The sequence below is a fragment of the Somniosus microcephalus genome, chromosome 18 (assembly GCF_052327205.1).
Source record: "Somniosus microcephalus isolate GS21.2 chromosome 18, FLI_Smic_1.0, whole genome shotgun sequence".
NCBI lineage: Eukaryota > Metazoa > Chordata > Chondrichthyes > Squaliformes > Somniosidae > Somniosus > Somniosus microcephalus.
Window position 1 is genome coordinate 72,043,022 of NC_141004.1, and position 27,592 is coordinate 72,070,613.

The 27,592-nt window shown below is 52.8% G+C and overlaps 1 protein-coding gene across 2 annotated transcripts in view; it reads right to left on the reverse strand.

Moving 5' to 3' along the window:
* Positions 1 to 27,592, reverse strand: part of LOC147105372 (tetraspanin-2-like) — a 206,829-nt gene that overhangs the window by 124,456 nt on the left and 54,781 nt on the right. For both annotated transcript variants that reach the window (XM_086011669.1, XM_086011668.1), the window contains exon 2: positions 12,712 to 12,814. In XM_086011669.1, the coding sequence (XP_085867795.1) occupies positions 12,712 to 12,814 (103 nt within the window). The remainder of the gene's footprint in view (positions 1 to 12,711; positions 12,815 to 27,592) is intronic.

The window sequence follows — 27,592 nt, forward strand, 5'->3', positions numbered from 1 at the left end:
CTATGTAATGAGATGGGAAGCGAGCACGTCAATCTATGTAATGAGATGGGAAGCGAGCACGTCAATCTATGTAATGAGATGTGAAGCGAGCACGTCAATCTATGTAATGAGATGGGAAGCGAGCACGTCAATCTATGTAATGAGATGGGAAGCGAGCACGTCAATCTATGTAATGAGATGGGAAGCGAGCACGTCAATCTATGTAATGAGATGTGAAGCGAGCATGTCAATCTATGTAATGAGATGGGAAGCGAGGACGTCAATCTATGTAATGAGATGGGAAGCGAGCACGACAATCTATGTAATGAGATGGGAAGCGAGGACGTCAATCTATGTAATGAGATGGGAAGCGAGGACGTCAATCTATGTAATGAGGTGGGAAGCGAGCACGTCAATCTATGTAATGAGAGGGAAGCGAGCACGTCAATCTATGTAATGAGAGGGAAGCGAGCACGTCAATCTATGTAATGAGGTGGGAAGCGAGCACGTCAATCTATGTAATGAGAGGGAAGCGAGCACGTCAATCTATGTAATGAGAGGGAAGCGAGCACGTCAATCTATGTAATGAGATGTGAAGCGAGGACGTCAATCTATGTAATGAGATGGGAAGCGAGCACGTCAATCTATGTGATGAGATGTGAAGTGAGCACGTCAATCTATGTAATGAGATGGGAAGTGAGCACGTCAATCTATGTAATGAGAGGGAAGCGAGCACGTCAATCTATGTAATGAGATGGGAAGTGAGCACGTCAATCTATGTGATGAGATGTGAAGTGAGCACGTCAATCTATGTGATGAGATGTGAAGTGAGCACGTCAATCTATGTGATGAGATGGGAAGTGAGGACGTCAATCTATGTGATGAGATGGGAAGTGAGCACGTCAATCTATGTGATGAGATGTGAAGTGAGCACGTCAATCTATGTGATGAGATGTGTAGTGAGCACGTCAATCTATGTGATGAGATGTGAAGTGAGCACGTCAATCTATGTGATGAGATGGGAAGTGAGGACGTCAATCTATGTGATGAGATGTGAAGTGAGCACGTCAATCTATGTAATGAGATGGGAAGTGAGGACGTCAATCTATGTGATGAGATGGGAAGTGAGCACGTCAATCTATGTAATGAGATGGGAAGTGAGCACGTCAATCTATGTAATGAGATGGGAAGTGAGCACGTCAATCTATGTGATGAGATGTGAAGTGAGCACGTCAATCTATGTAATGAGATGGGAAGTGAGCACGTCAATCTATGTGATGAGATGTGAAGCGAGCACGTCAATCTATGTAATGAGATGGGAAGCGAGCACGTCAATCTATGTGATGAGATGTGAAGCGAGCACGTCAATCTATGTAATGAGATGGGAAGCGAGCACGTCAATCTATGTAATGAGATGGGAAGCGAGCACGACAATCTATGTAATGAGATGGGAAGCGAGCACGTCAATCTATGTAATGAGATGGGAAGTGAGGACGTCAATCTATGTAATGAGATGGGAAGTGAGCACGTCAATCTATGTAATGAGATGGGAAGCGAGCACGTCAATCTATGTAATGAGATGGGAAGCGAGGACGTCAATCTATGTAATGAGATGTGAAGTGAGCACGTCAATCTATGTAATGAGATGGGAAGTGAGCACGTCAATCTATGTAATGAGATGGGAAGCGAGCACGTCAATCTATGTAATGAGATGTGAAGCGAGCACGTCAATCTATGTAATGAGATGGGAAGCGAGCACGTCAATCTATGTAATGAGATGGGAAGCGAGCACGTCAATCTATGTAATGAGATGGGAAGTGAGCACGTCAATCTATGTGATGAGATGGGAAGCGAGGACGTCAATCTATGTAATGAGATGGGAAGTGAGCACGTCAATCTATGTAATGAGATGGGAAGTGAGCACGTCAATCTATGTAATGAGATGGGAAGTGAGCACGTCAATCTATGTACTGAGATGGGAAGCGAGCACGTCAATCTATGTAATGAGATGTGAAGTGAGCACGTCAATCTATGTAATGAGATGGGAAGTGAGCACGTCAATCTATGTAATGAGATGGGAAGTGAGCACGTCAATCTATGTAATGAGATGGGAAGTGAGCACGTCAATCTATGTAATGAGATGTGAAGTGAGCACGTCAATCTATGTAATGAGATGGGAAGTGAGCACGTCAATCTATGTAATGAGATGGGAAGCGAGCACGTCAATCTATGTAATGAGATGTGAAGCGAGCACGTCAATCTATGTAATGAGATGGGAAGCGAGGACGTCAATCTATGTAATGAGATGGGAAGCGAGCACGTCAATCTATGTAATGAGATGGGAAGTGAGCACGTCAATCTATGTAATGAGATGGGAAGCGAGCACGTCAATCTATGTAATGAGATGGGAAGCGAGGACGTCAATCTATGTAATGAGATGGGAAGTGAGCACGTCAATCTATGTAATGAGATGTGAAGCGAGCACGTCAATCTATGTAATGAGATGGGAAGCGAGGACGTCAATCTATGTAATGAGATGGGAAGCGAGCACGTCAATCTATGTAATGAGATGGGAAGCGAGGACGTCAATCTATGTAATGAGATGGGAAGTGAGCACGTCAATCTATGTAATGAGATGGGAAGTGAGCACGTCAATCTATGTAATGAGATGGGAAGTGAGCACGTCAATCTATGTAATGAGATGGGAAGCGAGCACGTCAATCTATGTAATGAGATGGGAAGCGAGGACGTCAATCTATGTAATGAGATGTGAAGTGAGCACGTCAATCTATGTAATGAGATGTGAAGCGAGGACGTCAATCTATGTAATGAGATGTGAAGCGAGGACGTCAATCTATGTAATGAGATGGGAAGCGAGCACGTCAATCTATGTAATGAGATGGGAAGCGAGGACGTCAATCTATGTAATGAGATGGGAAGCGAGGACGTCAATCTATGTAATGAGATGGGAAGCGAGGACGTCATTCTCTGTAATGAGATGGGAAGCGAGCACGTCAATCTATGTAATGAGATGGGAAGCGAGCACGTCAATCTATGTAATGAGTTGGGAAGCGAGCACGTCAATCTATGTAATGAGATGGGAAGCGAGGACGTCAATCTATGTAATGAGATGGGAAGTGAGCACGTCAATCTATGTAATGAGATGGGAAGCGAGCACGTCAATCTATGTAATGAGATGGGAAGCGAGGACGACAATCTATGTAATGAGATGGGAAGCGAGCACGTCAATCTATGTAATGAGATGTGAAGTGAGCACGTCAATCTATGTAATGAGATGGGAAGTGAGCACGTCAATCTATGTAATGAGATGGGAAGCGAGCACGTCAATCTATGTAATGAGATGGGAAGCGAGCACGTCAATCTATGTAATGAGGTGTGAAGTGAGCACGTCAATCTATGTAATGAGATGGGAAGCGAGCACGTCAATCTATGTAATGAGATGGGAAGCGAGGACGTCAATCTATGTAATGAGATGGGAAGTGAGCACGTCAATCTATGTAATGAGGTGGGAAGCGAGGACGTCAATCTTTGTAATGAGATGGGAAGCGAGCACGTCAATCTATGTAATGAGATGGGAAGCGAGGACGTCAATCTATGTAATGAGATGGGAAGCGAGGACGTCAATCTATGTAATGAGAGGGAAGCGAGCACGTCAATCTATGTAATGAGAGGGAAGCGAGCACGTCAATCTATGTAATGAGATGGGAAGCGAGGACGTCAATCTATGTAATGAGATGGGAAGCGAGCACGTCAATCTATGTAATGAGATGGGAAGTGAGCACGTCAATCTATGTAATGAGAGGGAAGCGAGCACGTCAATCTATGTAATGAGAGGGAAGCGAGCACGTCAATCTATGTAATGAGATGTGAAGCGAGGACGTCAATCTATGTAATGAGATGGGAAGTGAGCACGTCAATCTATGTAATGAGATGGGAAGCGAGCACGTCAATCTATGTAATGAGATGTGAAGTGAGCACGTCAATCTATGTAATGAGATGGGAAGCGAGCACGTCAATCTATGTAATGAGATGGGAAGTGAGCACGTCAATCTATGTGATGAGATGTGAAGTGAGCACGTCAATCTATGTAATGAGATGGGAAGCGAGCACGTCAATCTATGTAATGAGATGGGAAGTGAGCACGTCAATCTATGTAATGAGATGGTAAGCGAGCACGTCAATCTATGTAATGAGATGGGAAGCGAGCACGTCAATCTATGTAATGAGATGGGAAGTGAGCACGTCAATCTATGTAATGAGATGTGAAGTGAGCACGTCAATCTATGTAATGAGATGTGAAGCGAGGACGTCAATCTATGTAATGAGATGGGAAGCGAGCACGTCAATCTATGTAATGAGATGGGAAGTGAGCACGTCAATCTATGTAATGAGATGGGAAGTGAGCACGTCAATCTATGTAATGAGATGGGAAGTGAGCACGTCAATCTATGTAATGAGATGGGAAGCGAGCACGTCAATCTATGTAATGAGAGGGAAGCGAGCACGTCAATCTATGTAATGAGATGGGAAGTGAGGACGTCAATCTATGTAATGAGATGGGAAGCGAGCACGTCAATCTATGTGATGAGAGGGAAGCGAGCACGTCAATCTATGTAATGAGATGGGAAGTGAGGACGTCAATCTATGTAATGAGATGGGAAGCGAGCACGTCAATCTATGTAATGAGATGGGAAGTGAGCACGTCAATCTATGTAATGAGATGTGAAGCGAGCACGTCAATCTATGTAATGAGATGGGAAGCGAGCACGTCAATCTATGTAATGAGAGGGAAGCGAGCACGTCAATCTATGTAATGAGAGGGAAGCGAGCACGTCAATCTATGTAATGAGATGTGAAGCGAGCACGTCAATCTATGTAATGAGAGGGAAGCGAGCACGTCAATCTATGTAATGAGATGGGAAGTGAGCACGTCAATCTATGTAATGAGAGGGAAGCGAGCACGTCAATCTATGTAATGAGATGGGAAGTGAGCACGTCAATCTATGTAATGAGATGTGAAGCGAGCACGTCAATCTATGTAATGAGAGGGAAGCGAGCACGTCAATCTATGTAATGAGATGTGAAGCGAGCACGTCAATCTATGTAATGAGAGGGAAGCGAGCACGTCAATCTATGTAATGAGATGGGAAGTGAGCACGTCAATCTATGTAATGAGAGGGAAGCGAGCACGTCAATCTATGTAATGAGATGGGAAGTGAGCACGTCAATCTATGTAATGAGATGGGAAGCGAGCACGTCAATCTATGTGATGAGATGTGAAGCGAGCACGTCAATCTATGTAATGAGATGGGAAGCGAGCACGTCAATCTATGTAATGAGAGGGAAGTGAGCACGTCAATCTATGTAATGAGATGGGAAGCGAGCACGACAATCTATGTAATGAGATGGGAAGCGAGCACGTCAATCTATGTAATGAGATGGGAAGCGAGCACGTCAATCTATTGCTCCACACGGCGGTTGAATGGCTGTCATGTGGCAAGGTCTTGGAACCTCACTCCAATGTCAAGTTGTTCTTTACAGACCCACCCATTCCCACTCTCACTGTCTGCAAGACACGGCCTGGCTCTCATGGCTGGTCTACTTGTCAGATAGATTCTCTCGCCTGAATGAGCTCAATCTAGGATTTCAAGGGCTGAGTGCAGCCACCTTCAATGTCCAGGGCAAAATTGAGTCAATGATAAAAAAGCTGGAATTCTGGTCTCGCTTTGTGGATGGAAACAACACTGAAATTCTCCCAAACATGCATGAATTCCTGACAATGAATGAACTACAGTTGCAGGACAGTATTAAAGTGAAATCAAGCAACATTTCACTGAACTGGAGAGGCAATTACGCAAATACTTTTCCTTGATGGGAAACGCAAACAGCTGGGTCCGATACTCTGTCACAGATTTTTCTGCAGTACCCATGCTGCAAGACTTGTCAACAAAAGAACAAGAGAACCTCCTGAACATCTCAACTGACAGCGGACTCAAGACTGAGTTCCAACAAAAGCAGTTGGCTGAGTTTGGTATGCTGTATGCTGGTATGGGTACGCGGGCAGCTGGTTGATCTAAAAGAGGGTTATGCAATAAGTAAAGGTTGGGAACCTCTGCTCTAGAAATAAACCCTAGTGCTTGGTTGCTTTTTTATGCCCTTATTGACCTGCATCGCTACTTTGTGATTTGTGTATTTGTACTCCAAGATTCCTTTGCTCCTCTACCTCATTTAGATTCTTATTTTCCAAGTAATATGTGACCTCCTTATTTTTCTTACCAAAATGTAATATCTCACACATATCTATGTTGAAATTCATTTACCAATGATATGCCCGTTCTGCAAGTTTATTAATGTCTTCTTCTAATTTGTTGCAGTCCTTCTCCATATTACTATCCCCCCAATTTGGTTTCATCCGCAAATTTAGAAATTGTGTTTTCGATTCCAAAGTCTAAATTGTTATCACAAATTGAGAACAACAGTGGTCCCAGCACTGATCCTTGTGCGACCCCACTCTGAACAGCTACCCTTTACCCCTACTATCTTCCTTCTGTCCTTCAGCCAGCCAACGATCTATTCTGCTACTTGTCCCCTGACTCCGCATGTTCTGACCTTATTCATTAGCCTATTATGTGGCACCTTATCGAAGGTCTTTTGGAAATCCAGATAAATAACATCCACTGCATTGCTCTTGTCTCTTCAAAGAATTCAATGAGCTTGGTCAAGCAAGACTTTCCCTTTTGAAATCCACGCTGACTATTCATTATTATATTTTTGGTTTCTAGGGGGGAGAAATTCGGTTGGTAACGCCAGCGATTAGCGCCTAAAGAGCCCGAGATTTGGGGCGTTACCCAATTTTCGGGCGGGCGCAGTGAACCCAGCGCTTCCTGCCATATTGAGTAGCCTTTTAGCGCCGGCGCTAACTCTTTGCGCCCACTCGCGGGCGCAGGCAGATCATGACGTCATTTCAGTGTGCAACACCTTTTTGGCGCCCTGGACCAGAAATTCAGTGGCGCCCCCCTCCGTTCCGCCTGGCGCTATTAGTGACAGTTGGATGGAACGTTACCAGGTCCTTCTCGGACTCAGGGGGCGCTCTTTAAAGGGGACAGTACTAGTATAAAAGCGGCAGCCATTTGGGCTGGCCATCCTGCTCGCTGCTGGAGAGAGTTGCAGACCTTCAGTTGGAGAGCGTTCTTCTCATTGAGCCAGCGGAACCTTGGGACCTTCAGCCCTGTCCAGAACAGTTTGACCGTGAGAGATTACTGTGTCTTACTCGTCTGACATAATAATGGGAGCTGCTTTGCAGGGGAACGTCCTCCTGGCTGAACAACTGGCAAGGGCACAGAGACGGAGGGAGAGATGGCCGGGATTGGCCAGAAGGAGGAGGGGCAATGGGCGTCGCCAAATCCGACCATACGCTGCCAGGATTTTCAGGCAGCAGGTCTCATACCTTACCATGTCAGAGGAGCAGTGTCTGCGAAGGCTCAGATTCGGTAAGGATGTTGTGACTGAGCTGTGCCACCTGCTTGCTGAAGATCTGCAGCCGCGGCTACGGTGCAGGACCTCTCTGTCGGTGGCCGTCAAAGTCACTGTTGCCCTCAACTTTTTCGCCAGCGGCTCGTTTCAGGCAGCAACTGGGGACATAGCAAATATTTCACAATTTGCGGTGCATTGCTGCATCCGGCAAGTGACAGCTGCCCTCTATAGAAGGAGGCGCGAATTAATCACCTTCCCTGTGACCCTGGAGAAGCAGGGGGAGCGCGCGCAGGGCTTCGCGGCTATTGCGGACTTCCCCATGGTGCAGGGGGCCATTGATTGCACACACGTGGCTTTGCGGGCGCCATTACAGAATCCTGAGGAGTTCCGCAACCGCAAGGGGTTCCACTCCCTCAATGTGCAGCTGGTCTGTGATCACAGGCAGATGATTATGGCGGTCAACGCACAATTCCCGGGCAGCAGCCACGACGCATTCATCCTGCGGCAGACCTCAGTGGCTGACCTTTTTGAGGCCCCGGCTCACCCACGAGGCTGGCTTCTTGGCGACAAGGGCTATCCTCTCTGCCCATGGCTCATGACCCCGCTCCGTTTGCCCAGCACCCCAGCAGAAGAGCATTACAACAGCCATCAGGCGACCAGGAACATTGTGGAGCACACAATTGGTGTGCTGAAGCAGCGTTTCCGTTGTTTCGACCATTCGGGGGGCGCCCTACAGTACTCGCCGGAGCATGTGGCGCGCATCATCGTTGTCTGCTGCATGCTCCACAACCTGGCCATTTGACGCACCCAGCCAATGCCAGCCGACCCTCAAGGTCCAGCAGAGCAGGCGGACGAGGAGGAGGAGGAGGAGGAGGAGGAGGAGGAAGATGGGAGGGCTCCAGAAACTGGAAGGGCCGTTCATCAGAGGCTCATAAGGACTCGGTTCTAGGCCCCTCGGACGGAATAGTGGCTGTGATTGGAACAGCGCCCTTCGGTTCGCAGTAAGCCTATGAAGGCCACCATTATTGTAAATAGTCTACAGCTCCATTGTAAATAAAACATTTTCTTTATTTTCAAAAAAGTGCTTCCTTCCAGCATGACAACGTAATGGCAACAGAAAGCATAACTAACAAACTAACAGATAACTGTCTGGCAAACCGGCGAGACTAACCAAAACATAACAAACAAACACAGCAGGTGTGGACGGCCCTGAATTCGAAAAAAGAGACGTCTTAGCACCTCCCTCTACTGTTGACCCCTTGATGGAGACCGACTTCTCTTACGAGGTCGGCCCCTTCCCTCCCTGCAGCTCCTCCGTAATTGGACCCCAGTGGCTGCGTCAAGGCTGGGGGACGCCTGCTGAGTGTCTGGAAGCGCTGAAGCTCCTGAGGGACGGCCTGGACGATCTCTGGGTTTGGAGGGCACGGGAGCTGGCTGCTCCAACTGGGCATGGCTGGAAGCAGTCTGCCGTGCAGGTGGTGGCAGCTGCACTGCTGACGTTCCAGCGGTGGCATCAGGAATGCTCACATGCCGAGAGAGGACACCTGCACCGTGGTCGGCCGACACACTGGCACTCTGACGGGGCCGCACAGGATCACCCGCCGCAATTGACTGCTCCACAGATTCATGGCCTGCTGTGGTGCTGCAAGGGCCTGGGGTGATCCTTCCTGATGCAGCTAGGGTGGCAACAGTGAGTGTTCGCGTGGCCTCAATTTGCGTGTGGACGAGGCCAGCAAGTGACTGCGTGGCAGCAGTGAGGACCTGCGTGGCAGGTGCCAGTGCTTCGGAGAAGCCCTGGACAGTCCTTTCCACTGCTTCGGACAAGGCCAGAACAGTCCTTTCCACTGCTTCGGACAAGCCCTGGACAGACCTTTCCATTGCTGCCCCGAAGCCCTGGACAGACCTTTCCATTGCTGCCCCAAAGCCCTGGACAGTCCTTTCCATTGCTGCCCCAAAGTCCAGCACACTCTTTGCCAGTGTGTCAATCGACTCAGGCATCCTCCCCACTGCAGCCATCAGCTCAGTGTGCCTGAGCTGGGCCTGGGCGCTCATATCGGCAAGGCTACGCACCTCCTCTGCACTCTGTGCAGCAGTCATCGTGGCCTGCCTCGCCTTCCGGGGAGACGGCCCCCGAGCTTCTCTACCCCCCTCGCGTTGCTGCAGACCGCTGGTTCCTGCAACTGGCTCCTCATCAGAGCCCCCCCCCTCCCCTCTAGGGAACTACTATCCCCAGTCTCCAGATGCGTTGGCTCCCCTGAGGCTGGCACGGATGGTCCGGCTTCCTCCTGATCATCGCCTCCGGAGGTACTGGCAGCTTGAGGGGCCGGCTCCCGAGCTGGTGATGCAGCATCTGAAAGCAGGGAGGTTGAAGAGTGGCTTTAGCAAAAGGACAGCTTGGCAGCAAGGGATGCAAGAGTGCGGCAATGCTATGACATGGGTCCACAGTGAGAAAGCATGCTGGCGGGGGAAACAAGTGGAAGGAGACAGCTGTAAAAGGTGTGAACCTTACCATCGCTGTGGACAATGGGGTCGGCAGCTGCAGTGGTGACAGGACCACTCAGACGTCCTCCAACAATCTGGTGGACTCTCTCCTCGAGATCCATCAGAGTCTGCAGTTGCGGAGGACCTCCTCCGGTGCGAAGCTGGTCCTTGCGGATCTTCGCCAGCTTGGCCTGCAGGGGAAAGGACGGGAAGTGATGTTACATGATGCCCTGAGTTATCATCTCATGCCCCCCATGGTGGAACAGCCCTCACATGATGCCCTGAGTTATCATCTCATGCCCCCCATGGTGGAAGAGCCCTCACATGATGCCCTGAGTTACCATCTCATGCCCCCCATGGTGGAAGAGCCCTCACATGATGCCCTGAGTTATCATCTCATGCCCCCCATGGTGGAAGAGCCCTTACATAATGCCCTGAGTCAAATGTGTATGTGTGTGCCCAGAAAGGGCCATGGGTGCTTGCTGACAGATGGCCATTGGGGCATAGCGCACCCTGTAGCCATAAAGTCAGGTGCAAATGGAGGGATGCAGAAGGTTGCATAAACACCACTCACCCTCACGACCTGAGTGAGGTCGTTGAATTTCTTCCTGCACTGCACAGGGCTCCTGGTCGCCATGCTGCTGGAGTTGACCCTCTGACAAACATCCCTCCAAGCTCGTCGGTAGTCCTTATGATTAGGCCTCCTGCCATTGTCTGGGTAGAGTACATCTCGCCGGCGCTCCACTGCGGCCACCAATACCTCCAGAGCCTCATTGGTGAAGCGCTCTGCTCTCTGCCTCACCCTCTCCATCTGCTCCAAGTTTTTTGCGCCAGAGAAGGGCCTGCTCCGATTTTCAGGCCTACAAAGTGCTAGAGCTGACTGACCCACCCCTTTAAGAGCTGGCCGGCGCCTGAAAGTCTCGTGGTCATCGATTATTCACAGCACCTGCGCTGCGCCCGCCCGCGCCGATATTGAGTAGCGCCGCCGAGTTAGCACCTTAGGAGCCCCGTGTAACGCCTGAACTCGCGCCTCAATCACCTTTAGGGGCGCTGCAACCCAATATCGCGCGAGGTGGCGATAAGTTGCGTCTGGCAATAAAATTTGCGCAGCGCCACTTCTAACGCCCCAAGCGGGGCTATACCCAATTTCTAGGCCTGGATGTTTTTCTATTTTCTCCTTTAGTAGGGATTCCATTATCTTTCCTACCACCAATGTTAAGCTGACTGGTCTATAGTTCCCTAGACATGTTCTATCTCCCTTCTTAAGTTTAGATATAACGTTAGCTATCCACCAGTCCTCTGGCACTACATCTTTTTCTAACAAATTATTTAAATATGTGTAATAGTGCCTCTGCTATCTCTTCTCTAGATTCTTTGAAAATGCGTGGGTGCAATCCATCCGGACCATGGGTTTTATCCTCATTGAGTTTGATTAGTTTATTTAATATTTCTCTTTTTATTTTAAATGCGGTGATATCATTTCTAATCTTATCTTCTGATGCCATGTCCACCTGCTCTGTCTCCCTGTAAATACTGAAGCAAAATAATTATTTAATATTTCTGCCATTTCGCTATCACTGCCTGTGATTTCAGTGGTCCTATTCCCATCCCAACTTTCCTCTTTTTATTTATGCGCCTGTACAATATTTTACTATTTGGTTTTATGTACCTTTGTAGGAACGTGGGTTCCTAACTAAAAGACTGAGTTCTACTCAGGCGATCAAACAAAACGAACTTTAATGAAACAAACAGGTTTTAACAAGAAACTGCAGGATAACATCGAATGTAGGTCTGCTCTCTCTGGAGGCTCCACGAGGACTGCCCCTGCAGTCCCGTGGCTGACGTCATGATGTCATCACGTTTTCCCGCCAGTGGGGAATCACGTGATGAACGGCGTGACGTCATCACGTTTTAGCCACGCTGTTAAAGTAACCACACTCTGTACAGTTAAACAGCATAAATAAAGATACAGACTGTAGCTAACATGTTGTTAAAGGAATTATGTACAAACGATCTGAGTCCTTTGGTGGCTCTGCCACACCTTGATAATTTAATTTCATAGTTCCTCTTTGCCTTCCTAATTGTTTTTTGACTTCTCTCCTGTCTCTTCGTATTCTCACTCTCCTCTGCTGTCCATGTACTCCCTTACCCTCAATTTTTCCCTTTATTCATCCATGGTGTCTCATTAGTGTTTAGTCTGTTCTTGTTTTTTAGCAGAATATATTTTTCCTGGACTCTGTTGAACACCATTTTAAATGTTTCCCATTGCTGTTCTACATCATTGTTTACCAATAGTGTTGTCCATTTTATTCCCTTTAATATCCCACCCAGTTTAATCCCACTTCCCATACCCTTTATGATAACTGTTGATAAACCTAAAGTACTCAGGTATGCTGCCCCTCCAGTGAACCAACACTGCACCATTTTCACTCTTTATTTCCACATCTTGTAATGGATGGCGTTTTGAATGACAAACCAGAGTTCATCTGTGGCAGAACAGTGGAAACAGTGGGAGCTGGACCAAACTTCCAGATATGAAGCCACGGATTCCATTTGCACTGAGCTGTGCCTCTGATCCTCCAGCTCCTCTATCACCACAGCTTCGTACTCACTTTTTACTATTTATACTGCACTGCCGCTGCCTCTGGCCGGCCCAGCCTGCTTGTGTTCACTCGTCTTACACAATTATCACTGTTTACAAACTCTCCAGAGTGTGACTGGACGACAGCACAGCACCCCACACTCTGCTTCACTTACCAATGTAGAAGGATGTGGGGCAATGGTCACCACTGAATATAGTTGTGGTCTGGGGGTCAAAGCGAAGCCACAGGCCAAGTGAGAGAACTGCAGTCCCGGTCAGCTGAGAGTGAAAAGAGAATCACAATTAGTGATGGGGTGTGAGAGTAATGGGAGTAATAGTAATGGGGAGTGGGAGTAATGGGGTGTGGGCATAATGGGGTGTGAGAGTACTTGATGTGAGTAATCGGGAGTGAGGGGAATGGGGAATAACAGTGATGGGGAGTAACTGTAATGGTGAGTGGCAGTAATGAGGAAGGACAAGTTGACAATTTTGGGATGTGACAATAATGGGTGTGACAATAACAGGGTGTGACAGTAAGGGGGGGAGACGGTGACGGGGAATGAAGGTGACGGGGAGTGGCGGTGACGGGGAGAGACAGTGACGGGGAGAGACGGTGACGGAGAGAGACGGTGACGGGGAGAGACGGTGACGGGGAGAGACGGTGACGGGGAGAGACGGTGGCGGGGAGAGACGGTGACGGGGAGAGACGGTGACGGGGAGAGACGGTGACGGGGAGAGACGGTGACGGGGAGAGACGGTGACGGGGAGAGACGGTGACGGAGAGAGACGGTGACGGGGAGAGACGGTGACGGGGAGAGACGGTGACGGGGAGAGACGGTGACGGGGAGAGACGGTGACGGAGAGAGACGGTGATGGGGAGAGACGGTGATGGGGAGACGGTGATGGGGAGAGACAGCGACGGAGAGAGACGGTGACGGGGAGAGACGGTGATGGGGAGACAGTGATGGGGAGAGACGGTGATGGGGAGAGACGGTGATGGGGAGACGGTGATGGGGGGACGGTGATGGGGAGACAGTGACGGAGAGAGACGGTGATGGGGAGACAGTGACAGAGAGAGACGGTGATGGGGAGACAGTGACGGAGAGAGACGGTGATGGGGAGACGGTGATGGGGAGAGACGGTGATGGGGAGAGACGGTGATGGGGAGACGGTGATGGGGAGAGACAGTGATGGGGAGAGACAGTGATGGGGAGACGGTGACGGGGAGACGGTGACAGAGAGAGACGGTGATGGGGAGAGACAGTGACGGAGAGATACGGTGATGGGGAGACAGTGATGGGGAGAGACGGTGATGGGGAGACAGTGATGGGGAGAGACGGTGATGGGGAGAGACAGTGATGGGGAGAGACGGTGATGGGGAGACGGTGATGGGGAGACGGTGATGGGGAGATGGTGACGGAGAGAGACGGTGATGGGGAGAGACGGTGACGGAGAGAGACGGTGATGGGGAGACAGTGATGGGGAGAGACGGTGATGGGGAGAGACGGTGATGGGGAGACGGTGATGGGGAGACGGTGATGGGGAGAGACGGTGATGGGGAGAGACGGTGATGGGGAGACGGTGATGGGGACAGATGGTGATGGGGAGAGACAGTGACGGAGAGAGACGGTGATGGGGAGACAGTGATGGGGAGAGAAGGTGATGGGGAGACAGTGATGGGGAGAGACGGTGACGGGGAGACGGTGATGGTGAGAGACGGTGATGGGGAGACGGTGATGGGGAGACGGTGATGGGGAGAGACGGTGACGGGGAGACGGTGATGGTGAGAGACGGTGATGGGGAGACGGTGATGGGGAGACGGTGATGGGGAGACAGTGATGGGGAGAGACGGTGACGGGGAGACGGTGATGGGGAGAGACGGTGATGGGGAGACGGTGATGGGGAGAGACAGTGATGGGGAGAGACGGTGATGGGGAGAGACGGTGACGGGGAGACGGTGATGGGGAGACGGTGACGGGGAGACAGTGATGGGGAGAGAAGGTGATGGGGAGAGACGGTGATGGGGAGACGGTGATGGGGGGACGGTGATGGGGAGACAGTGACGGAGAGAGACGGTGATGGGGAGACAGTGACGGAGAGAGACGGTGATGGGGAGACAGTGACGGAGAGAGACGGTGATGGGGAGACGGTGATGGGGAGAGACGGTGATGGGGAGAGACGGTGATGGGGAGACGGTGATGGGGAGAGACAGTGATGGGGAGAGACAGTGATGGGGAGACGGTGACGGGGAGACGGTGACAGAGAGAGACGGTGATGGGGAGAGACAGTGACGGAGAGATACGGTGATGGGGAGACAGTGATGGGGAGAGACGGTGATGGGGAGAGACGGTGACGGGGAGACGGTGATGGGGAGACGGTGACGGGGAGACAGTGATGGGGAGAGACGGTGATGGGGAGAGACGGTGATGGGGAGACGGTGATGGGGGGACGGTGATGGGGAGACAGTGACGGAGAGAGACGGTGATGGGGAGACAGTGACGGAGAGAGACGGTGATGGGGAGACAGTGACGGAGAGAGACGGTGATGGGGAGACGGTGATGGGGAGAGACGGTGATGGGGAGAGACGGTGATGGGGAGACGGTGATGGGGAGAGACAGTGATGGGGAGAGACAGTGATGGGGAGACGGTGACGGGGAGACGGTGACAGAGAGAGACGGTGATGGGGAGAGACAGTGACGGAGAGATACGGTGATGGGGAGACAGTGATGGGGAGAGACGGTGATGGGGAGACAGTGATGGGGAGAGACGGTGATGGGGAGAGACAGTGATGGGGAGAGACGGTGATGGGGAGACGGTGATGGGGAGACGGTGATGGGGAGACGGTGACGGAGAGAGACGGTGATGGGGAGAGACGGTGACGGAGAGAGACGGTGATGGGGAGACAGTGATGGGGAGAGACGGTGATGGGGAGAGACGGTGATGGGGAGACGGTGATGGGGAGACGGTGATGGGGAGAGACGGTGATGGGGAGAGACGGTGATGGGGAGACGGTGATGGGGACAGATGGTGATGGGGAGAGACAGTGACGGAGAGAGACGGTGATGGGGAGACAGTGATGGGGAGAGAAGGTGATGGGGAGACAGTGATGGGGAGAGACGGTGACGGGGAGACGGTGATGGTGAGAGACGGTGATGGGGAGACGGTGATGGGGAGACGGTGATGGGGAGAGACGGTGACGGAGAGAGACGGTGATGGGGAGACAGTGATGGGGAGAGACGGTGATGGGGAGAGACGGTGATGGGGAGACGGTGATGGGGAGACGGTGATGGGGAGAGACGGTGATGGGGAGAGACGGTGATGGGGAGACGGTGATGGGGACAGATGGTGATGGGGAGAGACAGTGACGGAGAGAGACGGTGATGGGGAGACAGTGATGGGGAGAGAAGGTGATGGGGAGACAGTGATGGGGAGAGACGGTGACGGGGAGACGGTGATGGTGAGAGACGGTGATGGGGAGACGGTGATGGGGAGACGGTGATGGGGAGAGACGGTGACGGGGAGACGGTGATGGTGAGAGACGGTGATGGGGAGACGGTGATGGGGAGACGGTGATGGGGAGACAGTGATGGGGAGAGACGGTGACGGGGAGACGGTGATGGGGAGAGACGGTGATGGGGAGACGGTGATGGGGAGAGACATTGATGGGGAGAGACGGTGATGGGGAGAGACGGTGACGGGGAGACGGTGATGGGGAGACGGTGACGGGGAGACAGTGATGGGGAGAGAAGGTGATGGGGAGAGACGGTGATGGGGAGAGACGGTAATGGGGAGACGGTGATGGGGAGACGGTGATGGGGAGAGACGGTGACGGGGAGACGGTGATGGGGAGAGACGGTGATGGGGAGACGGTGATGGGGAGAGACAGTGATGGGGAGAGACGGTGATGGGGAGAGACGGTGATGGGGAGACGGTGATGGGGAGACAGTGACGGGGAGACAGTGATGGGGAGAGAAGGTGATGGGGAGAGACGGTGATGGGGAGACGGTGATGGGGAGAGACGGTGATGGGGAGACGGTGATGGGGAGAGACAGTGATGGGGAGAGACGGTGATGGGGAGAGACGGTGACGGGGAGACGGTGATGGGGAGACGGTGATGGGGAGAGACGGTGACGGGGAGACGGTGATGGGGAGAGACGGTGATGGGGAGACGGTGATGGGGAGAGACAGTGATGGGGAGAGACGGTGATGGGGAGAGATGGTGACGGGGAGACGGTGATGGGGAGACGGTGACGGGGAGACAGTGATGGGGAGAGAAGGTGATGGGGAGAGACGGTGATGGGGAGAGACGGTGATGGGGAGACGGTGATGGGGAGACGGTGACGGGGAGACAGTGATGGGGAGAGAAGGTGATGGGGAGAGACGGTGACGGGGAGACGGTGATGGGGAGAGACGGTGATGGGGAGACGGTGATGGGGAGACGGTGACAGGGAGACAGTGATGGGGAGAGACGGTGATGGGGAGACGGTGATGGGGAGACGGTGACGGGGAGACAGTGATGGGGAGAGAAGGTGATGGGGAGAGACGGTGACGGGGAGACGGTGATGGGGAGAGACGGTGATGGGGAGACGGTGATGGGGAGACGGTGACAGGGAGACAGTGATGGGGAGAGACGGTGATGGGGAGACGGTGATGGGGAGACGGTGACGGGGAGACAGTGATGGGGAGAGACGGTGATGGGGAGCGACGGTGACAGGGAGACGGTGATGGGGAGAGACGGTGATGGGGAGAGACGGTGACGGGGAGACGGTGATGGGGAGAGACGGTGATGGGGAGACGGTGATGGGGAGAGAAGGTGATGGGGAGAGACGGTGACGGGGAGACGGTGATGGGGAGAGACGGTGATGGGGAGACGGTGATGGGGAGACGGTGACGGGGAGACAGTGATGGGGAGAGACGGTGATGGGGAGAGACGGTGACGGGGAGACGGTGATGGGGAGAGACGGTGATGGGGAGACGGTGATGGGGAGACGGTGACGGGGAGACAGTGATGGGGAGAGACGGTGATGGGGAGACGGTGATGGGGAGAGAAGGTGATGGGGAGAGACGGTGACGGGGAGACGGTGATGGGGAGAGACGGTGATGGGGAGACGGTGATGGGGAGACGGTGACGGGGAGACAGTGATGGGGAGAGACGGTGATGGGGAGACAGTGATGGGGAGAGAAGGTGATGGGGAGAGACGGTGATGGGGAGAGACGGTGATGGGGAGACGGTGATGGGGAGACGGTGATGGGGAGACGGTGACGGGGAGACGGTGACGGGGAGACGGTGACGGGGAGACAGTGATGGGGAGAGACGGTGATGGGGAGACGGTGATGGGGAGACGGTGACGGGGAGACAGTGATGGGGAGAGACGGTGATGGGGAGACGGCGATGGGGAGACGGTGACGGGGAGACAGTGATGGGGAGAGACGGTGATGGGGAGACACGCATTTATATGACACCGTTCACAACCTCAGGACATCACAAAGTGCTTTGCAGCAAATGAAGTAATTTTGAGTGTAGGCACTGTTGTAAGGTAGGAAATGCAGCAGCCAATTTGCATACATAAAGCTCCCAAAAAACAAAATTGTGATAAGGACCAGATAATCTGTTGTTAGTAAGGTTGATTGAGGGACAAATACTGGCCAGTACACCAGGGATAACTCCCCTGCTCCTCTTCGAAATAGTGCCGTGGGATCATTTCCGTTCACCTGAGAGAGCAGACGGGAATCGGTTTAACGACTCTTCGGAAAGACGACACCTCTGACAGTGCCGCACACCCTCAGTATTGCACTGGATTGTCAACTCAGATATTTGTGCTCAAGTCTCTAGAGCAGGACACAAACACGAAACCTTCTGAGGTGAGAATGATAGAAACTCAGCCGTGGCTGACAATAGGTAGTGAAAGTGTAGGGGACACAATCCCCGGGGCAGGGTACGGACACACTCCCCGGGGCAGGGTACAGACACTCTCTCCGGGGCAGGGTACAGACACTCTCCCCGGGGCAGGGTACAGACACTCTCTCCGGGGCAGGGTACGGACACTCTCCCCGGGGCAGGGTACAGAAACCCACCCCGGGGCAGGGTACGGGCACACTCCCCGGGGCAGGGTACGGACACACTCTCCGGGGCAGGGTACAGACACTCTCCCCGGGGCAGGGTACAGACACTCTCCCCGGGGCAGGGTACGGACACTCTCCCCGGGGCAGGGTACGGACACTCTCCCCGGGGCAGGGTACAGACACTCTCCCCGGGACAGGGTACGGGCACACTCCACGGGGCACGGTACGGACACTCTCCCCGGGGCAGGGTACAGACACTCTCCCCGGGGCAGGGTACGGACACTCTCCCCGGGGCAGGGTACAGTCACTCTCCCCGTGGCAGGGTACGGACACTCTCCCCGGGGCAGGGTACAGACACTCTCCCCGGGGCAGGGTACAGACACTCTCCCCGGGGCAGGGTACGGACACTCTCCCCGGGGCAGGGTACGGACACTCTCCCCGGGGCAGGGTACGGACACACTCCCCGGGGCAGGGTACAGACACTCTCTCCGGGGCAGGGTACAGACACTCTCCCCGGGGCAGGGTAAAGACACTCTCTCTGGGGCAGGGTACAGAAACTCACCCCGGGGCAGGGTAAGGGCACACTCTCCGGGGCAGGGTACGGACACTCTCCCCGGGGCAGGGTACGACACTCTCCCCGGGGCAGGGTACGGACACTCTCCGGGGCAGGGTACGGACACTCTCCCCGGGGCAGGGTACGGACACTCTCCCCGGGGCAGGGTACGGACACTCTCCCCGGGGCAGGGTACGGACACTCTCTCCGGGGCAGGGTACGGACACTCTCCCCGGGGCAGGGTACGGACACTCTCCCCGGGGCAGGGTAAAGACACTCTCTCTGGGGCAGGGTACAGACACTCTCCCCGGGGCAGGGTAAAGACACTCTCTCTGGGGCAGGGTACAGAAACTCACCCCGGGGCAGGGTAAGGGCACACTCTCGGGGGCAGGGTACGGACACTCTCCCCGGGGCAGGGTACGGACACACTCCCCAGGGCAGGTTACAGACACTCTCCCCGGGGCAGGGTACGGACACTCTCCCCGGGGCAGGGTACAGACACTCTCCCCGGGGCAGGGTACAGACACTCTCCCCGGGGCAGGGTATGGACACTCTCCCCGGGGCAGGGTACAGACACTCTCCCCGGGGTAGGGTACGGACACTCTCCCCGGGGCAGGGTACGGACACTCTCCCCGGGGCAGGGTACGGACACTCTCTCCGGGGCAGGGTACGGACACTCTCCCCGGGGCAGGGTACGGACACTCTCCCCGGGGCAGGGTAAAGACACTCTCTCTGGGGCAGGGTACAGACACTCTCCCCGGGGCAGGGTAAAGACACTCTCTCTGGGGCAGGGTACAGAAACTCACCCCGGGGCAGGGTAAGGGCACACTCTCGGGGGCAGGGTACGGACACTCTCCCCGGGGCAGGGTACGGACACACTCCCCAGGGCAGGTTACAGACACTCTCCCCGGGGCAGGGTACGGACATTCTCCCCGGGGCAGGGTACAGACACTCTCCCCGGGGCAGGGTACAGACACTCTCCCCGGGGCAGGGTATGGACACTCTCCCCGGGGCAGGGTACAGACACTCTCCCTGGGGTAGGGTACGGACACTCTCCCCGGGGCAGGGTACAGACACTCTCCGCGGGGCAGGGTACGGACACACTCCCCGGGGCAGGGTACAGACACTCTCCCCGGGGCAGGGTACAGACACTCTCCCCAGGGCAGGGTACAGACACTCTCCCCGGGGCAGGGTTAGGACACTCTCCCCGGGGCAGGGTACAGACACTCTCCCCGGGGCAGGGTACGGACACTCTCCCCGGGGCAGGGTACAGACACTCTCCGCGGGGCAGGGTACGGACACTCTCCCCGGGGCAGGGTACAGTCACTCTCCCCGTGGCAGGGTACAGACACTCTCCCCGGGGCAGGGTACAGACACACTCCCCGGGGCAGGGTACGGACACTCTCCCCGGGGCAGGGTACGGACACTCTCCCCGGGGCAGGGTACAGACACTCTCCCCGGGGCAGGGTACAGACACACTCCCCGGGGCAGGGTACGGACACTCTCCCCGGGGCAGGGTACAGACACTCTCCGGGGCAGGGTACGGACACTCTCCCCGGGGCAGGGTACAGACACTCTCCCCGGGGCAGGGTACAGACACTCTCCCCGGGGCAGGGTACAGTCACTCTCCCCGTGGCAGGGTACAGACACTCTCCCCGGGGCAGGGTACAGACACTCTCCCCGGGGTACAGACACTCTCCCCAGGGCATGCTACAGACACTCTCCCTGGGACAGGGTACAGACACTCTCCCCGGGGTACAGACACTCTCCCCGGGGCAGGGTACAGACACTCTCCCCAGGGCAGGGTTTGGACACTCTCCCTGGGGCAGGGTATGGACACTCTCTCCGGGGCAGGGTACGGACACTCTCCCCAGGGCCTGGTACAGACACTCTCCCCGGGGCAGGGTACGGACACTCTCCCCGGGGCGCGGTACAGGCAGTCTCCCCGGGGCGGGGTACAGGCACTCTCCCCGGGGCGGGGTACAGACACTCTCCCCGGGGCAGGGTACGGACACACTCCCCGGGGCAGGTTACAGACACTCTCCCCGAGGCAGGGTACCCGCACTCTCCCCGGGGCAGGGTACGGACACACTCCCCGGGGCAGGTTACAGACACTCTCCCCGAGGCAGGGTACATACACTCTCCCCGAGGCAGGGTACAGACACTCTCCCCGGGGCAGGGTATGGACACTCTCCCCGGGGCAGGGTACGGACACTCTCCCCGGGGTACAGACACTCTCCCCGGGGCAGTGTACAGACACTCTCCCCGGGGCAGGGTACGGACACTCACCCCGGGCAGACACTCTCCCGGGCAGGGTACAGACACTCTCCCCGGGGCAGGGTACGGACACTCTCCCCGGGGCAGGGTACGGACACTCTCCCCGGGGCAGGGTACGGACACTCTCCCCGGGGCAGGGTACGGACACTGTCCCCGGGGCAGGGTACAGACACTCTCCCCGGGGCAGGGTACAGACACTCTCCCCGGGGCAGGGTACAGACACTCTCCCCGGGGCAGGGTACAGACACTCTCCCCGGGGCAGGGTACAGACACTCTCCCCGGGGCAGGGTACAGACACTCTCCCCGGGGCAGGGTACAGACACTCTCCCCGGGGCAGGGTACAGACACTCTCCCCGGGGCAGGGTACAGACACTCTCCCCGGGGCAGGGTACAGACACTCTCCCCGGGACAGGGTACAGACACTCTCCCCGGGGCAGGGTACAGACACTCTCCCCGGGGCAGGGTACAGACACTCTCCCCGGGGCAGGGTACAGACACTCTCCCGGGTACGGGTACTCTCCCCGGGGCAGGGTACAGACACTCTCCCCGGGGCAGGGTACGGACACTCTCCCCGGGCAGACACTCTCCCGGGGCAGGGTACAGACACTCTCCCCGGGGCAGGGTACAGACACTCTCCCCGGGGCAGGGTACAGACACTCTCCCCGGGGCAGGGTACAGACACTCTCTCCGGGACAGGGTACAGACACTTTCCCCGGGGCAGGGTACAGACACTCTCCCCGGGGCAGGGTACAGACACTCTCTCCGGGGCAGGGTACAGACACTCTCCCCGGGGCAGGGTACAGACACTCTCCCCGGGGCAGGGTACAGACACTCTCCCCGGGGCAGGGTACAGACACTCTCCCCGGGGCAGGGTACAGACACTCTCCCCGGGGCAGAGTACAGACACTCTCCCCGGGGCAGGGTACAGACACTCTCCCCAGGGCAGGGTACAGACACTCTCCCCGGGGCAGGGTTTAGGGGACACCTCACCCACCTCTGAGCTCTGAGCCACTCCAGTACTTTATACTGAAGATGAGCCAGTTTGTTACTGGGCGAGTCTGACCGACACACGTGTCCCAGTTGCTGGTTTAATCTGGATCCTGCCACTTACTCTCTGTTACCATGTTCATGTTTCGAACCATCCTGTGTCTTTACAGCCCCCACATTTGTCTATTGCGGGTTCTGCACCTCACTCAGCGCTTAGATCATATCACAGATTATTTTTGGTAATGTGGATATAATTAAAGCCGTTCACTGTGTGTAATCGATGTGGTATCTGTGGAGCCTGTCCTCCCTTACAATTTTTCCAGCCTTTACTAAAATAACAGTCTATCTTTCCATTTCCTGTTCACAGCCGGTGCAATCACCAATCAAGCTTCTGGGTTTCCCCCATTTCCTGTTTTTATTTCACATCATGCACTGGTAATACCCAGTCAGCAGTTAATGTCTGGTACAGAAACCTGCTCGCTGCTTCAGAGGGCTTATGAGGGCTGCGGGTCAAAGGTCACCAGACTCAGGTCACAGGCCCAAGACTAATGAAGGGTCAGTGAGTTTAGTCTGCTGGTTATTAAAGGGTCAGAGAGTTTAGTCTGATGGTTATTAAAGGGTCAGGGAGTTTAGTCTGCTGGTTATTAAAGGGTCGGGGAGTTTAGTCTGCTGGTTATTAAAGGGTCGGGGAGTTTAGTCTGCTGGTTATTAAAGGGTCAGGGAGTTTAGTCTGCTGGTTATTATAGGGTCAGGGAGTTTAGTCTGCTGGTTATTAAAGGGTCAGAGAGTTTAGTCTGCTGGTTATTAAAGGGTCAGAGAGTTTAGTCTGCTGGTTATTAAAGGGTCGGGGAGTTTAGTCTGCTGATTATTAAAGGGTCAGAGAGTTTAGTCTGCTGGTTATTAAAGGGTCAGGGAGTTTAGTCTGCTGGTTATTAAAGGGTCAGAGAGTTTAGTCTGCTGGTTATTAAAGGGTCAGGGAGTTTAGTCTGATGGTTATTAAAGGGTCAGGGAGTTTAGTCTGCTGGTTATTAAAGGGTCGGGGAGTTTAGTCTGCTGGTTATTAAAGGGTCAGGGAGTTTAGTCTGATGGTTATTAAAGGGTCGGGGAGTTTAGTCTGCTGGTTATTAAAGGGTCAGAGAGTTTAGTCTGCTGGTTATTAAAGGGTCGGGGAGTTTAGTCTGCTGGTTATTAAAGGGTCAGGGAGTTTAGTCTGCTGGTTATTAAAGGTTCGGGGAGTTTAGTCTGATGGTTATTAAAGGGTCAGGGAGTTTAGTCTGATGGTTATTAAAGGGTCAGGGAGTTTAGTCTGATGGTTATTAAAGGGTCAGGGAGCTTAGTCTGATGGTTATTAAAGGGTCGGGGAGTTTAGTCTGCTGGTTATTAAAGGGTCAGAGCGTTTAGTCTGCTGGTTATTAAAGGGTCAGGGAGTTTAGTCTGCTGGTTATTAAAGGGTCAGGGAGTTTAGTCTGCTGGTTATTAAAGGTTCGGGGAGTTTAGTCTGCTGGTTATTAAAGGGTCAGGGAGTTTAGTCTGATGGTTATTAAAGGGTCAGAGAGTTTAGTCTGCTCGTTATTAAAGGGTCAGAGAGTTTAGTCTGATGGTTATTAAAGGGTCAGAGAGTTTAGTCTGCTGGTTATTAAAGGGTCAGGGAGTTTAGTCTGCTGGTTATTAAAGGGTCAGGGAGTTTAGTCTGCTGGTTATTAAAGGTTGGGGGAGTTTAGTCTGCTGGTTATTAAAGGGTCAGGGAGTTTAGTCTGATGGTTATTAAAGGGTCAGAGAGTTTAGTCTGCTGGTTATTAAAGGGTCAGGGAATTTAGTCTGCTGGTTATTAAAGGGTCGGGGAGTTTAGTCTGCTGGTTATTAAAGGGTCAGGGAGTTTAGTCTGATGGTTATTAAAGGGTCAGAGAGTTTAGTCTGATGGTTATTAAAGGGTCAGGGAGTTTAGTCTGATGGTTATTAAAGGGTCAGGGAGTTTAGTCTGCTGGTTATTAAAGGGTCAGGGAGTTTAGTCTGCTGGTTATTAAAGGGTCGGGGAGTTTAGTCTGCTGGTTATTAAAGGGTCAGGGAGTTTAGTCTGATGGTTATTAAAGGGTCAGGGAGTTTAGTCTGCTGGTTATTAAAGGGTCGGGGAGTTTAGTCTGCTGGTTATTAAAGGGTCAGAGAGTTTAGTCTGCTGGTTATTAAAGGGTCGGGGAGTTTAGTCTGCTGGTTATTAAAGGGTCAGGGAGTTTAGTCTGATGGTTATTAAAGGGTCAGGGAGTTTAGTCTGCTGGTTATTAAAGGGTCAGGAAGTTTAGTCTGCTGGTTATTAAAGGGTCAGAGAGTTTAGTCTGCTGGTTATTAAAGGGTCAGGGAGTTTAGTCTGCTGGTTATTAAAGGGTCAGGGAGTTTAGTCTGCTGGTTATTAAAGGTTCGGGGCGTTTAGTCTGCTGGTTATTAAAGGGTCAGGGAGTTTAGTCTGATGGTTATTAAAGGGTCAGAGAGTTTAGTCTGCTGGTTATTAAAGGGTCAGGGAGTTTAGTCTGCTGGTTATTAAAGGGTCGGGGAGTTTAGTCTGCTGGTTATTAAAGGGTCAGGGAGTTTAGTCTGATGGTTATTAAAGGGTCAGAGAGTTTAGTCTGATGGTTATTAAACGGTCAGGGAGTTTAGTCTGATGGTTATTAAAGGGTCAGGGAGTTTAGTCTGCTGGTTATTAAAGGGTATGGGAGTTTAGTCTGCTGGTTATTAAAGGGTCGGGGAGTTTAGTCTGCTAGTTATTAAAGGGTCAGGGAGTTTAGTCTGATGGTTATTAAAGGGTCAGGGAGTTTAGTCTGCTGGTTATTAAAGGGTCGGGGAGTTTAGTCTGCTGGTTATTAAAGGGTCAGAGAGTTTAGTCTGCTGGTTATTAAAGGGTCGGGGAGTTTAGTCTGCTGGTTATTAAAGGGTCAGGGAGTTTAGTCTGATGGTTATTAAAGGGTCAGGGAGTTTAGTCTGCTGGTTATTAAAGGGTCAGGAAGTTTAGTCTGCTGGTTATTAAAGGGTCAGAGAGTTTAGTCTGATGGTTATTAAAGGGTCAGTGAGTTTAGTCTGCTGGTTATTAAAGGTTCGGGGAGTTTAGTCTGATGGTTATTAAAGGGTCAGGGAGTTTAGTCTGCTGGTTATTAAAGGGTCGGGGAGTTTAGTCTGCTGGTTATTAAAGGTTCGGGGAGTTTAGTCTGCTGGTTATTAAAGGGTCAGGGAGTTTAGTCTGATGGTTATTAAAGGGTCAGTGAGTTTAGTCTGCTGGATATTAAAGGGTCAGAGAGTTTAGTCTGCTGGTTATTAAAGGGTCAGAGCGTTTCGTCTGCTGGTTATTAAAGGGTCAGAGAGTTTAGTCTGCTGGTTATTAAAGGGTCGGGGAGTTTAGTCTGCTGGGGGGAGTTTAGTCTGCTGGTTATCAAAGGGTCAGGGAGTTTAGTCTGCTGGTTATTAAAGGTTCAGGGAGTTTAGTCTGCTGGAAATTAAAGGGTCAGAGAGTTTAGTCTGCTGGTTATTAAAGGGTCAGAGAGTTTAATCTAATGGTTGAAGTCGGAACAACCTCAGAATCTGGTGAGCGCAGAAGTATGAGTTTGGACAAACAGTGAGGAGGAGTGATCGAGACTTCAGGAAATGGAGACAGGTTGAAGAAATAAGCAGGCTGTCAGCAGAAGCAGATTATTGTGGTGGAGTGTGAGATCGTAATCACGGAGTGGGGCTGTTCACTCAATGGAAAGACTGGAGGGTGTGGCTGAACAGAGACCCAGGGTTTCAGATACAGAATTCACTGAAAGTTCGAGTGCATCTATATAAATGACAGACAAAGGCCAATAGAATCTCGGATTTTATAACTAAGGGCACAGAGTACAAGAGTTAAGGAGTAATAATAGATTTTTACTAAACGTTATTTAGGCCAGAGTTGGAGTACTTTGTGCAGTTTTGGGCACCCCATTATAGAATGTATATTACAGCCAAAGCATTCAGTGTATTCTCATTCTCGTTTTCAAATCCCTCCATGGCCTCGCCTGTCCCTATCTCTGTAATCTCCTCCAGTGCTTCAACTCTCCGAGATATCTGCGCTCTTCCAATTCTGGCCTCTTGAACATCCCCGATTTTAATCGCTCCACCATTGGCGGCTGTGCCTTCAACTGCCTGGGCACTAAGCTCAATAATTCCCTTCCAAAGCCTCTGCTCCTCTACCTCCCTGACACACCTTCAAACTCGCTCTTTGACCAAGTCTGTCCTAATATCTCCTTATGTGGCTCGGTGTCAAATTTTCTCAGACTACGCTCCTTTAAAGCGCCTTGAGACATTTTACTACAGTAAAGGCGCTATATAAATGCAAGATGTTGTTGTAGATTCACCAGGATGATGTCAGGAGTGGGGAAACTGTACTTACGAGGAGATACTGGTAGTATTCCCCTTGGTGCAGAGAAGGCTAAAGGGAGATTAATAGGTTTTTTAAATTATAAAGCGTTTGATAGTGAATTGGGAAAAACTATTTCCTCTGGTCGGTGATGAGGGGTCATCAGTGTAAAATTATCACTGAGAGCCCGTTGCAAGTTTAGGAGAAATTTCTTTACAGAGTTGTTGGAGTATGGAATGCTTTGACACCATTGCTTCATTCAAGGGATAATTGGATACATATTTGAAGCAGAAGATGATACAGGGCGGTCGAAAGAGAGCAAAGCACTGGGATTAGTTTTAGACTGATACAGGGATATGGGAAGAGAGCGGGGCAGTGAGGTTAGTTTTGGATTGATACAGGGCTATGGAGAGAGAGCAGAACAGTGGGATTAATTTGAGATTGGTACAAGGCTATGGGGAGAGCGATGCAGGAGGATTAGTTTTGGATTTATACAGGGCTATGGGGAGAGAGCGTGCAAGTGGCATTAGTTGGAATTCCTACAGGGCTATGGGGAGACAGTGGGATTAGTTTGGGGTTGATACAAGGCTATGGGAAGAGAGCAGGGCGCTAACAGGGCGCAAAGTAACAAGCGCCCGGGCGTGGCACCGCCAACACCTCCCGCGAAATTCAGCAGGTTAGCGGCGGCGGTAACCATTAGCGCCCCGCAGCGCTGCGCCGCCAGCGATGACATCATCATCATACGCAGTGCCCCGCTCGCTCCCCGGCCGCAATCTTTGGTAGTGCCCCCTGACTTAGCGCCGGACGCTATGTCCAA